Source organism: Scyliorhinus canicula, chromosome 7, assembly GCF_902713615.1.
Source record: "Scyliorhinus canicula chromosome 7, sScyCan1.1, whole genome shotgun sequence".
Taxonomy (NCBI): domain Eukaryota; kingdom Metazoa; phylum Chordata; class Chondrichthyes; order Carcharhiniformes; family Scyliorhinidae; genus Scyliorhinus; species Scyliorhinus canicula.
In genome coordinates this window covers 49,439,287-49,456,077 of record NC_052152.1, presented here as the reverse complement: position 1 = coordinate 49,456,077, position 16,791 = coordinate 49,439,287, and the positions used below count along the sequence as shown (strand labels likewise).

The window sequence follows — 16,791 nt, the reverse complement described above, 5'->3', positions numbered from 1 at the left end:
ATTATTCCCTCCCCTCATTGCAGGTGAAACTAAAAAAATTAAATCATTGAGGAACCCTGTTGCAAAGATGTCAAAGTCGGACCCTCAAACATTAGCGACTGTCAATATCACTGACACACCCGAGGAGATATTATTGAAGTTTCGCAAAGCAGTAACAGACTTCACCTCTGAAGTGACGTATGACCCAGAGACACGTCCAGGGGTATCAAATCTGGTAGCAGTGCACACAGCAGTGACTGGAATGACTGTCGAGGAGGTCGTGCAACAAAGCAAAGGGCTGGAAACTGCGCGCTACAAATATGTGGTGGCTGAGGCTGTCATTGAGAAGTTTGCACCGATTAAGAATGAAATTGAAAGACTTAGAGCCGAGAAAGGTTTCCTCGAGCAAGTCTTAAACCGTGGAGCTGAAAAAGCAAGAGAATTGGCAGGCCCCATGTACCATGATATCCGAAAACTGGTTGGCTTTAGCTAACCATCTATCAATTAGGAACTGTAGCTACTGGATAATGTGAGCAAGACAGTCAAATCTGCTTGACGTGGAAGAGTTAATCATTGTGTACTTAAAGGGTGGTCAGTGATTATTTATATGTGTACTTAGAATCTACTTTTTTTAAGTGTATCTTGACACCCACACATTTTTCTAACCTTTGGGTAATATTATTTGGGGGGGGGGAGGGGATTGGTGGGTGGATTCCCGAGCTGATTATCAGCCTGTTGAACTGTAGAATCCGTGGCCAACAAGCCTTGGCCCAGGGTTTCTGGCCCAACAGTAGGGACGCTACCATTGTGCCACAAGGCCTCCCTAGGATTTGCACTGGTTATCATTTACTGAGTATAATTGATCAGAATTGGAATAATTCTGAGATCTTAAATGACGTGTATGGCTTTTTTTTTTAAATGAAACCTGTGAAGCAACCTTGGTTGGCTGGTAAATGGAGGGTGCCCAAAATCATGACTTGGGAGTAAAAATAAGATTTTTGACTTGTCTGTCAAAACCTAACTGGATCCTAACTAGATCCCAGAGAAAGTGAAATGTGTACAATCACACTACATTATAAGAAGTTGGAGAAGGAGCCAGCCATACAGTCCCTCGGGCCCACTCTGCCATTCGGTAAGATCATGACCAAATTTTAGCATCACCTCCTCTCCCCCTGCACATCCGTCCCTCCCTGCAAATTCCCATATCACTTGATTCCCTTGGGACCCAAAAATCTATTAATCTTGGTCTTAATTGCTTAAGAATCAACCTATGGGGTACAGAATTCCATAGATTCACAATTCCTGAGCGAAGAAATTTCTCATCTCCGTCTTAAATGGCCTTATCCTGAGATTATGACCCATGTTCTGGACTCTCCAGCCGAGGAATCTGCCCCTCAGCATCAACCCTGCCAATTCCTCCTAGAATGTTGTATGTTTCAATCAGATCACCACCCATTCTTCTGAACTCCAGAGAAAATAGGCCCATTCCACTCAATCTCTCCTCATAGGACAGCCTTCTCATTTCATGAATCAACCGGATGCACCTGTGTAATACCCCCTCCAAGGCAACTATATCCTTCCTCGGATAAGGAGACCAAAATGGGTCTGAGGAGGGGAAGATGGGTCTGGGGAGTAGGGTGAGTCAGGTGGGATGGATAGGGGTAGGATGGATCAGTGGGCTTCATGTTGTCCAGCGACGAGGGCTAGTCAGGGGGTCAAGAGGGTAATCAGGGTGAATTTGGGGGTAGTCAGATGGTCAGCAGGTTAGCCGGGTAGTCCAGTGAGTAGGGGGTATTCAGGGCAGGGGATCTTTTGGGGAGTGAAGAAGTATCCAACGGACAAGGGTGGGAACAGTAGTCAGCGGGTCCACTGTGGATTCAGCAAGAGTCAGTATCATAGTTACTCAGGAGTTAGAAGTGTTTTCAATCCTTCTAACCTATTTCGGCTAACTATTCACGAAGAGAGCTGGAACCATCCAAAGCCTTTGAGTTAAATCAGAATATTGAGCGGTTCCAGCGCAGGGCAATTACCCATTAGAAGTTCAATCTTCCTGGGTAATTCCCATGCCGGCCTCATACGGGGACTTACTTCCAGGGGATCTCCCAGTGCATTTTCTGACTTATCTTACGGGAATGATCAACGCCCTGGAGATCAGAGGTTCTAGGCCATTAAAATATAAACCTCTGGAGAACAATTCCAATGAAAAGCCATTGTTGCTAAATGTGCAAGTTTTCATTGTAAAATAGAAGCAGTATTTATAGTGGAAACCAATGAAATCCAAATCCTCAAATTTATGATTAAAATAGTTGTGATATGTACTGGATTGTGAATTCAATCGTGGCCTCATTTCACAATTGATTGGAATGAAAACACATGGAGTTCAGCATGACCCCGTGACTGTGTTCTCAATAAACAGTGAAATCAAGCCAGAGATGGTAAATAGAAAAACTGTGGACTTTTAGAGAAAGCAAAATCTCCTGCAGCAGAATCTAAAATCTATTTTATCATTTAGTGATCTCCCCAGCTGATGGCAGGACTCATGCTGAAATGCTATTGCATATTAAGTCTGCCATACCGTGATAGATCAGCCGGGATGATGAGTTTTGGCGTCTCCGCAGTGGGAGGAGGAGGATTCAATCAGTCCAGTCCAACCCTGCCCTCACTCAATATCAATATGTTTTTCCAAAAAATCGATTAAGACCAGCTACACCTACATGATTATTTCCCTCCTGCACACTTTCCCGTCCATCCTTTGCATGGTTGCTGGGTGTTGAGGCCAACTGTACCATCCTGACAGCTTTGAACAGCCCACATCAATGGTTAAAACTGTGATTTTCCTGTTCTCTAATCAGGGGCTGGTTTAGCTCACTTGGCTAAATCGCTAGCTTTTAAAGCAGACCAAGCAGGCCAGCAGCACGGTTCAATTCCCGTACCAGCCTCCCCGGACAGGCGCCGGAATGTGGCAACCAGGGGCTTTTCACAGTAACTTCATTGAAGCCTACTCGTGACAAAAAGCGATTTTCATTTTCATTTTTCATTACATCTCTGTTACACCGTGGATTTAATTACTGAAGCGTTGAATTCAATTGATCTTTTTTGGCAATAAATGGAACACATCGGTACATAAGGCAATAAAATTATTGATCTCAAACTGTGGGGACTTTGGGCATATGCATCATTAGTGGATACATTTCAGGGAGAACTTTTATTAGCATTGGGAGCTTTGGAAATATGTATGTTATGGAAATATTGATATAATGTTTACATTTAACCCAGTGCACTCCATGTTGTTCCCACATTACTTTTGAGATGCAGACATTGTTGTAATTAATTAGCTGTTAAGTGCTTTGGGACAGCCTGAGATTGTGGAAGGTGTTATATAGATGCGAGTCTTCCAGCTTGAGATGTTTCTGACTAACCCATGAAGCCAACAGACTTCAGCATGCTGAATCTGACAAATATTGAGAATCACTGCTGTCCGAATCAATGAAAGTTTCCTGTATGGTTTGTATTCCTCCCAGTTACTTACTTCACAGCTGAAAGCTAAAGATGTGGAGATGCCGGCGTTGGACTGGGGTGAGCACAGTAAGAAGTCTTACAACACCAGGTTAAAGTCCAACATGTTTGTTTCAAACACGAGCTTTCGGAGTGCAGCTCCTTCCTCAGGCACTACGAAAGCCAAAGAGAACTTGCTACATATCCAAGGGATGCAAGCTTTGCTTGGAACACCATAACACCAAATGATACATTGTATCTGTTATTGATCTCTTTTCTGGCATTTTGGAGTAGCTGCTCACTTTGTCTATTTGTGAAAAATTCTTTACATCTGACATTTTTCGTGACTTTATCCAATCTGGCCAGTGAGTTCCAGTTAAGAAAGCCAACAGAAGACAGATGGTTCATTTTGGGACTTTAAGTTTTCAACATTAGCCACATTGGCTTCACCATAAATGAAAGTCTGTGGTATGGTGAATTCTGTAACTTATTTTATAATTGCACTATATTCCCAGCTCACAAATAAAACAACTTTTTCTATCATATATTAATCACAGAATACGACATGGCAGTTTGGCCGATCGAGTCTGCACCAACACATGAAAGACACCGACCTCCCTATCTAATCCTAGTTGCCGGCACTTGGTCCATAGCCTTGAAAGTTAAGACATGCCAAGTGTTCATTCAGGTACTTTTTAAAGGATGTGAGGCAATCTGCCTCTACCACTCTCCCAGGCAGTGCATTCTAGACCGTCACCACCCTTTGGGTAAAAGGTTTTTTCCTCAAATCCCCCTGAGCCTCCCACTCCTCACCTTGAACTTGTGTCCCCTTGTAACTGACCCTTCAACTAAGGAGACCAGCTGCTCGTTATCCACCCTGTCCATGCCCCTCATAATCTTGCACACCTCCATCAGGTCTTCTCTGCTCCAGCAAAAACAACCCAAGCCTGTCCAACCTCTCTTCATAACTTAAATGTTCCATCCCAGGCAACATCCTGGTGAATCGCCTCTCCACCCGCTCCAGTGCAATCCCTTCCTATCATGTGGAATAAAGTGAAAGAATGGGGGAGAAACTGCTCATGAACTGCCGCCAAAGTCATTAGAATGTCATTAAATTCCAACTTTAATATGTTCTAACCAGACTAAAGATCTGCAAAATGTTGGGAAGCAAGATTGATGTTTCTCTCCCGCACCTCGTGGTGCACGAGGCATATTTTCCTCTGTCCCCATAGTGAGGGTTTTACCTGGAACAGGTCGTCAGAAAGAGAAGGCAGGATAGCCTACAGCAAATCTTTGGGATGCACTGCATGCCGAATTAATATAATATGGTGATTTCTCAAAATAAAATAGCACAGTTACATGAGCATGCAGATAACCCACGCTGCCCAGTAAACTGAACATTGTTTATCAAAAATCACCCCTAGCCCTTTCTCTGACTTGTTCCATTGCTTTATATGGCTCCAGAGGGGAAAATATTAAAATTATATATACTTATCACCTCAAGTGATCCCAGTTAAATTGTCATGATTGAAATCACATCCGATTTAAAAGCAAGTGCAAGAATAACCACTGATGCAGAAACCACATGTGCGGACACATATGGGTGGCTTGTGATATGCGAATTTTTTTCCATGAATCATCTCCTCATGTGGAGGTCGAACCCATGTGTGAAAAAGTACTTGTACCGCAGGCATCCAGTGGTCTGCACTGTTCGTGTGACTGCTTTCATTTTATATGTACCATTTTAAAATAACTCGTTTTGTCGGAGTTCCAAAGTTTTGCTGTTTAATGGGTCGTGGGAGTGTTTCAACCATTGTCTTATGCCATAACTGTAAGTTTAATTGCAATTGCTCCATGGGCCACACACACTGCAGTAAAAGCACAATGTTCCATCTTGGAGAAAGCTAGCCACAACTTTTATTGCAAGTTAGATATGCGATTTCTCGAGTTGATTCCATTTCCAGTTGTATAATGGCTGCCTTTGTCTTGCATACAAAAATGGCCAGGGGGGTGTTGAGGGGAGGCCATATATTGTCGCCCACTAGATCCTTTTGGCTGTGGATAATTGCAAACATGTCAGCCTTGACCCCGTATATTCATAAGTTGGCCTCACTTTGGTAGAGGTGGGACATTCATGGTGTTTCATTCTATTAGCGATGTATGTTCACTTCTATTATATAAAACAAAGCTACTTTGGGAATGGTGGGGTTTTTTTCTGCGTGGTCTACAATTCATCTGACCTTTGTTGTCCTCAGTCTGCACTTACATTGGCTGAGGCACTGCAGTAATGCATGATTTGTTTTCCCCAGTCATACAGCGGTCAACAAATTCCTAGAGAATGAGTTGTGACCGTTGTGAAGGAGGCCAATTAGGTGTGTTCTGTCTCTGCCGGTTAGAGCAGAACTCTTTAGACTTGCCACATCTTAACTGAGCGGCGGTGGTTAAGCAAGAACCTAACCGGAGGTGCAAATCCCATGAGCAGTCCCATCAGCTGATAAGTCCCAACATGTGAATGGTAGAGTCAAGGCTGAGATTTTTGTGAGCACCCCCAGCCAAAAGGGCCAGTTGGCAGATACTTTTTGGCCTCCTAGGTCCGTCCCTACCTACAAAGATGCTAACGTGAGCTGAAATCGTTCATTCCAAAATGAAGTGCATGAGACCCACCTAAAGACCACCTAACAGCATCTTGCTATGCTGCTAAATACATGCGTAGCAGTTGATTAGTTCCCCGGCCATGCTGTTCCAGTATAACTACGGTATCTACTTGACAATGTTGAAAGTGTTAGGGAGGGTTTTACCTGGAACATTTCGCTAGGAGTTTTCTCAATTTTCCACTCTGGTGCTACTGAAATTACAGGTATGCAACTGTAAGTCAAACTAAGCATTTATGGAATACCTTTAAAAACACATCATGTTCTCAATTCAGGAATTTCAAGCTAACTGTCCTTTACAAGCAGCGCTAGTTGTTTGAGATTTTTAAGAACTGTCTTATTGGATTTTTTGCTCATACCCATGAATATCCTAGAAAAGAGTTAATTGGATTTAATGAGCCTCATTTTCATTTGAGCACAAGTGGAAATCTCGTAGTTGAAAATCAGCCCGATAGATCCTGCCCGGGTTTGCTTTCCACTTGAGTCCAAACTAAAAATTCCCCTCGATGGATTTAAAACTAGTCATTAAAATTCAACTATAAATTGTAAGTGAGATGCAACCTGTTCCCAAACTGCGTCTTGGACATCCTCACGACCTTGTTAGCAGAGCAGGCACACCGATCTCTGTAACAATCATGCCTGGACAGCCCAATCTATTGACTTCAGTTTTAGCTGCTTGCGAAATTTTATCCGCACATTCAAAGCGGTAGCATCAACCCAAATGTTATTCTGAAATGCATTAATTTTGCTACAGTAATATTCCACTAAGTTATGGTGCTATTATGGTTCTTGAGCTTGTATAAAATACTCTCATGTTGCACAAAGTAGAGCACAGCAGGGGGTTATTCGGCCCATTGTGTGTAGTCTGATCCAAGCTACGCATTTGGAGCTGTCTAATACAATTTCCCTCCCATTTCGCTATCCTTTAATATTCTTCCTTTTCAAGTATTTATCCAATTTCCTTTTAAACGATATAATTTCTGCCTCGGGGGCTGCTTGCCATATAAAGCATTCCATATTCTAACAATCCTCTGTAGAAAAAACATTCTTCTAACTTTCACTTTTGCTCTTCTGGTAACTATCTCGAAACAAGATTCAGTTGCTGATAATTTGCCACCCAGTGAAAACAAATCATTTATTTTTGGTGCTCTCAAATCCTCTTGTAATGTTGAAAGCTTTGTAAGACTTTCCCCCTTTAACCTCCTCTGTTACAGTGAGAAATGAAGTTGTTTTCAAACATTCTTTCATTTCAGATATTATTAATGAATCTTCTCAATACTCCTTCCTGGATAGTGAGGTTCCCCGGGTGGCTGCTGCAGGCAACATTCCTAACCAATGTCCTAAAAACATAATTTTCTTGCTTTTATACTCCATAACATTTGTAAATAGCACTTTGTCTTTTTGAGGTCTTATTGCCTCTGCACGGCCACCTTTAAAGATCTGCACACTAGAGTTGATTTAGTTAGAGTCTTACTGTTTATGGATGTAGTTCCTTTCATTTTTTTACCCCTGAAATTTGTATGTGACAAGTTATACTCGTGCTCCGCGTCTTTAGGGTAATCACCTTAGTAAAATATTCTGAAAATTGTGAAGAAACTAATAAATATTTGGGATCTGAAATATTAGAAGAAAATATTGGAAAAACAGCATATGGGTTAATTCTGATGAAGGAAACACACCCAAAGTGTCATTGTCCATGCTTTTCTTTACAGATGCTGACTGACTTGCTGTTGTCTTCTGTAGCAAATTCGACTTTCCTTGTTGTGTGGAATTATCATAGCTTAGAGAGTAATCAAATTTGCTAATGGTTCATTGTATCGTTACAACCTTTACATTGTGTTGAAGGCCATGCCAGCTCCTCAAATAGAATGGTTGGGCTGAGAATGTTTCCCTAAGGAACTACTCCAGCAAGAAATATAAAAACAGACAGGAGACGCTCCTTCTAAGTGTATAACAAGGAAGAAGTCACAAAAGTAAGCATTGGTACCTTGGAGAATGAGACTGGGGAATTAATATTGGGAAACAAGGAAATGGCAGGGGATTTAAGCAAGTATTTTGTCTTCACAGTAGAATATCCAGAAAGCATCCAAGAATAGCAGCACGTCAGGAGACAAAAAGGAGGGAGGAATTTAAAATGATCATGATCACTGCAGAAAAGTAGGGAGGAATTTAAAATGATCACGATCATGACATAAAAGTATGAGGAAAATTAATGGGAATTAATGCTGGCAAGTTGCCTGGACCTGAGGGTCCTAAATCTTCTGAAATTTCCTAGATTCTGGAAAAGTGCCAGCAGATTGGAAATCCGCAAATGCAACACCACTATATAAGAAAGGAGGGAGGCAGAAAGCAGGAGACTACAGCCGGGATTCTCAGAGTCCGAGCTGGGTCGGAGAATCAGCGGGGGGAGGGCGAAGCCCACCACGCCGCTCTGACGCCGGGCTGCCGATTCTTCAGTGACCGGAGAATCTGTGCCAATCACACTGCTGCAGTCGACGTGGCGCAGGTTGGGGCCGCTGAAAGCAGCCCCCCACCCCCCGGCGATTCTCTGCGCTCGCCAGGCCAAGTGCCTACCAAGACCCGCTGATGTCATTTGCGTATGGTCCTTGGTACCTTGGTGTTCAGGCTGTGGGAGCTGTCCTGGTTGGGGGGGGGGGGGGGGGGGTGAGGAGAGAGAGAGGGTGGAAGCCTACTCCGGGAGGCGGCATCCATGGTGGCTAGGCCCGTAATTGGGGGTAACCAATTGGCGGGTGCGCTAATTCTGGGGGGGGTGCCTATGTTCCTCCACGCCAGGCCCCTGTAGTGCTCCGCCATATTGCCCGGGGGCCAGTGGGGAGACGGCCATGGCGCACATGCGCGGACCCGTGGCAGCCATAGCACGCGCATGCGCGGACCTGCGCAAGGCAGCGTTCGGCGCCGCAGCAGCGCACAGCACTCCCGCACCATTCTAGCCCCTGAGGAAGGTGTGAATGCCTGGGCCTGGAGGCTGGTTGACGCCGGTGTTGCTCGTGCTGGTTTTGACACCGGCATCAACACTTGGCCGGGATTTCGGAAAATCCCGGCCCATATGCAAGCTAGCCTAACATCCACCAATGGAAAAAGGGTAACAACAATTATTGAAGAGCTGATAGCAGGACAGTTAGAAAATTATACTACAACCAGGCAGAGTCAACATGGTTTTGCAAAAGTGAAATTGTTACAGACCAATGTATTGGAGTTCTTTGAAGATGTAATAAACAGGGTAGATAAAGTGCTGGGGCCTCAATTAGGGATGGACTGTATTGTAGCCAAATTTGCTGATGATACAAAGAGAAGTTGGAAAGCAAAGTGTAAGGAGGATACAGATAGGTTAAATTAGTGAGCAAAAATTGGCAGGTGCAGTATAATGTGGTGAAATGTGAGGTTGCCCACTGTAACAGGAAAATTAGAAATGCAGAATATTATTTAAATAGAGAGAGAGAGATTGCAGAATGCTGCAGTTAAGAGGGTTCTGAGTGTTCTTACATGAATCACAAAATGCATGCAGGTACAGCAAGTAACTGGGAAGGCAAATGGAATGTTGGCCTTTATTCAATTCAATTTCACGTATTGTCCACATAGAAATTAATGTTAACATCGCTTGTTCATTAAAACGTTTGCATATAAATGAATAACAAAAAAAGAATATTACCCTGTCTAACTTTAATTAAAGTATGTATTAAAACTGTTATAATACATTATAATAATCAGTCAGTGAGTTTCACCAGGAGTGCATATCCTTATCCATACATCAAACTTATGTTCAAAAGGTCTCGCAGAGAGGAGCACAAATTAGTTCAGGAACTGATTTGTCCTGCATTTACGAAAGTACAAATTAGGAGCAGGAGAAGGCCACTTGGCTCCTCAAGCCTGTACTACCATTCAATAAGATTATGGCTGATCTGATTCTCAACTCAACTCCACATTTCCACCTACCCGCGAGTACCTCTCACCCTCCCTGCTTACCAAGAACCTCTCTCGCTCTGCTTTAGATATATTCAAAGACATTGCTTCCACCACCTTTTGAGGAAGAGAATTCCGAGATTCACAACCCTCTGAAAGAAAAAGATTCTCATCTCTGTTTTAAATAGGCACCCTGTTATTTTTTAAAAAGTGACCCCTAGTTCTGGATTCTCCCGCAAGACAAAACATCCTTTCAACATCCTACCTATCAGGATGCCTCCGGGATTATAACCTTTTCCTTGAACGCAACCAGCAGTGGACAAGGAGTAATTTTACTTTACTTTCATCAACATTTTTCAAGAGCAGATTTCATCAAGAAAGATCTGCTCCTCAAGTATCCTCTCTGTCTAGTTCAATAATCTTGGTATCCTGAAAAATTTTCCTAAGATTTCAGGAGTGACATCCACAAAGGACAACACTTTCAAGTGCAGCCGTGTGGAAGAATTTCATGATTGTGGGATCTACTCGAAAGGATTTAATTTAATAATTGCAAGGGGAATGGAGGATAAAAGTTGGGATATCTTGCTACATCTGTGCAGGAATTGGTGAAATCACATCCTGAGATGGTACACAGTTTTAGTCTCCTTACTTAAGGAGGGACATACATGCATTGTAAGTAATTCAGAGAAGGTTCACTAAGCTGACTCCTGGGTGATGGGGTTGTCTTGTGAGGAAAGATTGTGCAGGTTGATCAATGCTCTTTGAAATTAAGAAGAATGAGAGGCACTCTTATTGAATCATGAAAGATTTTTTGGAGGTTTGACAGGGTAGATGCTGAGATTATGTTTGCTCCTATGGAGGAATCTAGAACTAGGGGGACAGTTTCAAAAGAAGGTGTCTCCCACTTAAGGTAGAGATGAAGAAGAACTTATTCTCTCAGAAGGTCATCAGACTTTGAATTCTCTTTTGTGGAGAGCAGCCGTTGGGTCATTGAATATACTGAAGGCTGAGTTAGATTTTTCAACAACAAAGAAGTTGAGAGTTTTGGGAGGCTGGTGAGAAAGTGGAGTTAAGGCCATAATCAGATCAGCTATGATCTTGTTGATTGGCAGAGCAGGGTCGAATGATCTACTCCTGCCCCAAGATCTTATAATCTGCTGTAGTGAGCTATTATCCTAGTGATTAGCCTATGACACCCTTGGCTATCTTCCTTGTGACAAGACTTCACCACTGGCAATACTCCTATTGAACCTCCACTGACTTCAGTATTGGTGCCATACAAGCAAATGGAAATATAAAGACTAGATAGTACATCATGCTTGTCCCATATCATCTTGGTATAAGTGAATGTTCTGACTCCCACTGTCCCTAACTCACCAGTCGACATGGTCTCCTGGAATTGGTTGGGGGGAGGGGTGGGGGATGGAATTCCAAAAGAGAGAAAGAAAATATGAAAAACTATTCTCTGATGCCCCGAAGATGATCAGATGTTTCCAGGAGACCGATAGCCATGACACAAATTGCCCAATGCCGCACCTATCTTTTGTAAGCAGCAATATTGACCATAGCTCAGAACACATCCAACTCCTTTCAAACACTTAAAAGAACATAGAACATACAGTGCAGAAGGAGGCCATTCAGCCCATCAAGTCTGCACCGACCCACATTAAGTCCTCACTTCCACCCTATCCCTGTAACCCATCCTAACTTTTTTGGACAAAGGGAAATTTAGCATGGCCAATCCACCTATCCTGCATGTCTTTGGACTGTGGAAGGAAACCGGAGCACTCAGAGGAAACCCACGCAGACACGAGGAGAACTTGCAGACTCCGCACAGACAGTGACCCAGCAGGGAATCGAACCTGGGACCCTGGTGCTGTGAAGCCACAGTGCTATTCACTTGTGCTACCATGCTGCCCAACACTTGCAGTGATTCAAACTCTTCCAGAGTTCAGTTACCCTTCTATGTAATTAGAATATTCCTGACCTCTAACCTAGGTAGTTCTATGCTAATGTAATTTATATACCTATGCCTTGGTCAAATGCGGCTTTGATATTGAGTACAAAAACTTACACTGCATTCCATTCTTGTCTTGTCTGCAACAAGGTCAGTTTTGGATGGAAGCCAAACTAAACATGGACATGCAAGTTATTTGCAAGTGGGTATTGCTTGATTGCACAATTGAAGATTCCTTCCATCATTTTTCCATTTATTGGACAAGGTTGAAGGGTAGTAATTATTGGCAGAGATAGTTTTGTTGTGCTTTTGGTGGATGGGAGCTACCTGAGAAATTTGCCACATAGCAGATAGATATCTGTCATAGCTGTGCTGGAATTGATTTTCTAGTGCACATTTCCCACACTGCAGCTGAGATCTTAAAAGAGTCCATACCTTTTGGTGTTCCAGTGTGCTCAACAATATTAATGTCATGAAGAGTGAATTGAATTTACTGGTCAATAGCTTCTCTAAAGGTGGGCAACTGGGCCTAGCTTGGATGCTCGTTCAGAGGACCGGTGCAGACTCGATGGGGCAAATGGCCTCCTTCTTCACTGTATGGATTCTAAAGTTCTATTAAGTCACCCTTCAGTTGTTTTTCAAGAGAAAAGACCTGCATCTGTCAATCCTTTCCTTACATGTGTACCCATGCATTTCTGGTATCTCCATCCCCACGCTTAGAACATAGAACATAGAACATAGAACATAGAACACTACAGCTCAGTACGGGCCCTTCGGCCCTCAATGTTGCGCCGACCTGTGAAACCATCTGAAGCCTATCTGACCTACACTATTCCATTTTCATCCATATGTCTATCCAGTGACCACTTAAATGCCCTTAAAGTTGGCGAGTCTAGTACTGTTGCAGGCAGGGCGTTCCACACCCCTACTACTCTCTGAGTAAAGAAACTGCCTCTGACATCTGTCCTATATCTACCACCCCTCAATTTAAAGCTATGTCCCCTCATGTTGGTCATCACCATCCGAGGAAAGAGACTCTCACTGTCCACCCTATCTAACCCTCTGACTATCTTATATGTCTCTATTAAGTCACCTCTCAGCCTTCTCCTCTCTAATGAAAACAACCTCAATTCCCTGAGCCTTTCCTCGTAAGACCTTCCCTCCATACCAGGCAACATCCTAGTAAATCTCCTCTGAACCCTTTCCAAAGCTTCCACATCCTTCCTATAATGTGGTGACCAGAACTGCATGCAGTACTCCAGGTGCGGCCGCACCAGAGTTATGTACAGCTGCAGCATGACCTTGTGGTTCCGAAACTCAATCCCCCTGCTTATAAAGGCTAGCACACCATATGCCTTCTTAACAGCCCTATTAACCTGGGTGGCAACTTTCAGGGATTTATGTACCTGGATGCCGAGATCTCTCTGTTCATCTACACTACCAAGAATCTTGCCATTAGCCCAGTACTCTGCATTCCTGTTACTCCTTCCAAAGTGAACCACCTCACACTTTTCCGCATTAAACTCCATCTGCCACCTCTCCGCCCAGCTCTGCAGCTTATCTATGTCCCTCTGTATCCTATAACATCCTTCAGCACTATCCACGAGGGGCTGGTTTAGCTCACCAGGCTAAATCGCTGGCTTTTAAAGCAGACCAAGCAGGCCAGCAGCACGGTTCGATTCCCGTACCAGCCTCCCCGGACAGGCGCCGGAATGTGGCGACTAGGGGCTTTTCACAGTAACTTCATTGAAGCCTACTCGTGACAATAAGCGATTTTCATTTTCATTTTTTTTCACAACTCCACCGACCTTCGTGTCATCTGCAAATTTACTAACCCATCCTTCTACACCCTCTTCCAGGTCATTTATAAAAATGAAAAACAGCAGTGGCCCCAAAACAGATCCTTGCGGTACACCACTAGTAACTGAACTCCAGGATGAACATTTGCCATCAACCACCACCCTCTGTCTTCTTTCAGCTAGCCAATTACTGATCCAAACCGCTAAATCACCTTCAATTCCATACTTCCTTATTTTCTGCAATAGCCTACCGTGGGGAACCTTATCAAACGCCTTACTGAAATCCATATACACCACATCAACAGCTTTACCCTGATCCACCTGTTTGGTCACCTTCTCAAAAAGCTCAATAAGGTTTGTGAGGCATGACCTACCCTTCACAAAACCGTGTTGACTATCGCTAATCAACTTGTTCTTTTCAAGATGATTATAAACCCTATCTCTTATAACCTTTTCCAACATTTTACCCACAACCAAAGTAAGGCTCACAGGTCTATAATTACCAGGGTTGTCTCTACTCCCCTTCTTGAACAAGGGGACAACATTTGCTATCCTCCAGTCTTCCGGCACTATTCCTGTCGACAAAGACGACATAAAGATCAAGGACAAAGGCTCTGCAATCTCCTCCCTGGCTTCCCAGAGAATCCTAGGATAAATCCCATCTGGCCCAGGGGACTTATCTATTTTGACATTTTCCAAAATTGCTAACACCTCCTCCTTTTGAACCTCAATTCCATCTAGCCTGGTCGACTGAACCTGAGTGTTCTCCTCGACAACATTGTCTTTCTCCAGTGTAAACACTGATGAAAAATATCCATTTAACGCTTCCCCTATCTCCTCTGATTCCACACACAACTTTCCACTACTATCCTTGATTGGCCCTAATCTTACTCTAGTCATTCTTTTGTTCCTGATATACCTATAGAAAGCCTTAGGGTTTTCCTTGATCCTATCCGCCAACGACGTTTCGTGTCCTCTCCTCGCTCTTCTTAACTCTCCCTTTAGGTCCTTCCTGGCTAACTTGTAACTCTCAAGTGCCCTAACTGAGCCTTCATGTCTCATCCTAACATAAGCCTTCTTCTTCCTCTTGACAAGTGCTTCAACTTCCTTAGTAAACCACGGTTCCCTTGCTCGACAACTTCCTCCCTGCCTGACAGGTACATACTTATCAAGGACACGCAGTAGCTGTTCCTTAAAAGAGCTCCACTTTTCGATTGTACCCATCCCCTGCAGTTTCTTTCCCCATCCTATACATCCTAAATCTTGCCGAATAGCATCATAATTGCCTTTCCCCCAGCTATAATTCTTGCCTTGCGGTATATACCTATCCCTGCCCATTGCTAAAGTAAACATAACCGAGTTGTGATCACTATCACCAAAGTGCTCACCTACATCTAAATCTAACACCTGGCCGGGTTCATTACCCAGTACCAAATCCAATGTGGCCTCGCCCCTTGTTGGCCTGTCTACAAACTGTGTCAGAAAACCCTCCTGCACACACTGCACAAAAACTGACCCATCTATAGTACTCAAACTATAGTATTTCCAGTCAATATTTGGAAAGTTAAAGTCCCCCATAACAACTACCCTGTTACTCTCACTCCTGTCGAGAATCATCTTTGCAATCCTTTCCTCTACATCTCTGGAACTATTCGGAGGTCTATAGACAACTCCCAACAGGGTGACCTCTCCTCTACTGTTCCTAACATCGGCCCATTCTACCTCAGTAGACGAGTCCTCAAGCGTCCTTTCTACCGCCGTAATACTTTCCTTGATTAACAATGCCACACCCCCCCCCCCCCCCCCCTCTTTTACCATCTGCTCTGTTCTTACAGAAACATCTAAATCCTGGAACCTGCAACAACCATTCCTGTCCCTGCTCTACCCATGTCTCCGAAATCGCCACAACATCGAGATCCCAGGTACCAACCCATGCTGCAAGATCACCCACCTTATTCCGGATGCTCCTGGCGTTGAAGTAGACACACTTCAAACCAGCGTCCTGCTTGCCGGTGCCCTCTTTCAAACTTTTAACCCTATCCCTGACCTCACTACTCTCAACATCCTGTACACTGGGACTACAATTTAGGTTCCCATCCCCCTGCTGAATTAGTCTAAACCCCCCCGAAGAGCACTAGCAAATCTCCCCCCCCAGGATATTGGTACCCCTCTGGTTCAGGTGAAGACCATCCTGTTTGTAGAGGTCCCACCTACCCCAGAATGAGCCCCAATTATCCAGGAAACCAAAACCCTCCCTCCTGCACCATCCCTGTAGCCACGTGTTCAACTCCTCTCTCTCCTGATTTCTCACTTCGCTAGCACGTGGCACGGGTAACAACCCAGAGATAACAACTCTGTTTGTTCTAGCTCTCAGCTTCCACCCTAGCTCCCTGAATTTCTGTCTCAAATCCCCATCTCTCTTCTTACCTATGTCGTTGGTACCTATGTGGACCACGACTTGGGGCTGCTCCCCCTCCCCTTAAGGATCCCAAAAATACGATCAGAGATGTCACGAACCCTGGCACCTGGGAGGCAACACACCAACCGTGAGTCTCTTTCGTTCCCACAGAACCTCCTGTCTGTTCTTCTAACTATGGAGTCCCCAATGACAAGTGCTCTGTTCCTCTTCTCCCTTCCCTTCTGAGCAACAGGGACAGACTCTGTGCCAGAGACCTGTGCCCTATTGCTTACCCCTGGTAAGTTGTCCCCCGCAACAGTATCCAAAACGGTATACTTGTTATAGAGGGGAACGACCACAGGGGACCCCTGCACTGCCTGCCGGTTCCCTCTCGCTCCCCTGACGGTAACCCATCTACCTTCTTCTTTTACCTGAGGTGTGACTACCTCCCTATAACTCCTCTCAATAACCTCCTCCGCCTCCCGAATGATCCGAAGTTCATCCAGCTCCAGCTCCAGGTACCTAACGCGTCTCTCGAGGAGCTGGAGTTGGGTGCACTTCCCGCGGATGTAGTCAGATGTAGCTTAGACT

The 16,791-nt window shown here is 44.2% G+C and overlaps 1 protein-coding gene across 1 annotated transcript in view; it reads left to right on the top strand.

The window, feature by feature from the left end:
- Positions 1 to 4,019, top strand: part of wars2 (tryptophanyl tRNA synthetase 2, mitochondrial) — a 78,711-nt gene extending 74,692 nt beyond the window's left edge. The window contains 1 exon segment of the mRNA XM_038801968.1: positions 24 to 4,019. Coding sequence (XP_038657896.1) covers positions 24 to 472 — 449 coding nt within the window. The 3' untranslated portion in view covers positions 473 to 4,019.
- The last annotated feature ends 12,772 nt before the right edge of the window (positions 4,020 to 16,791 follow it).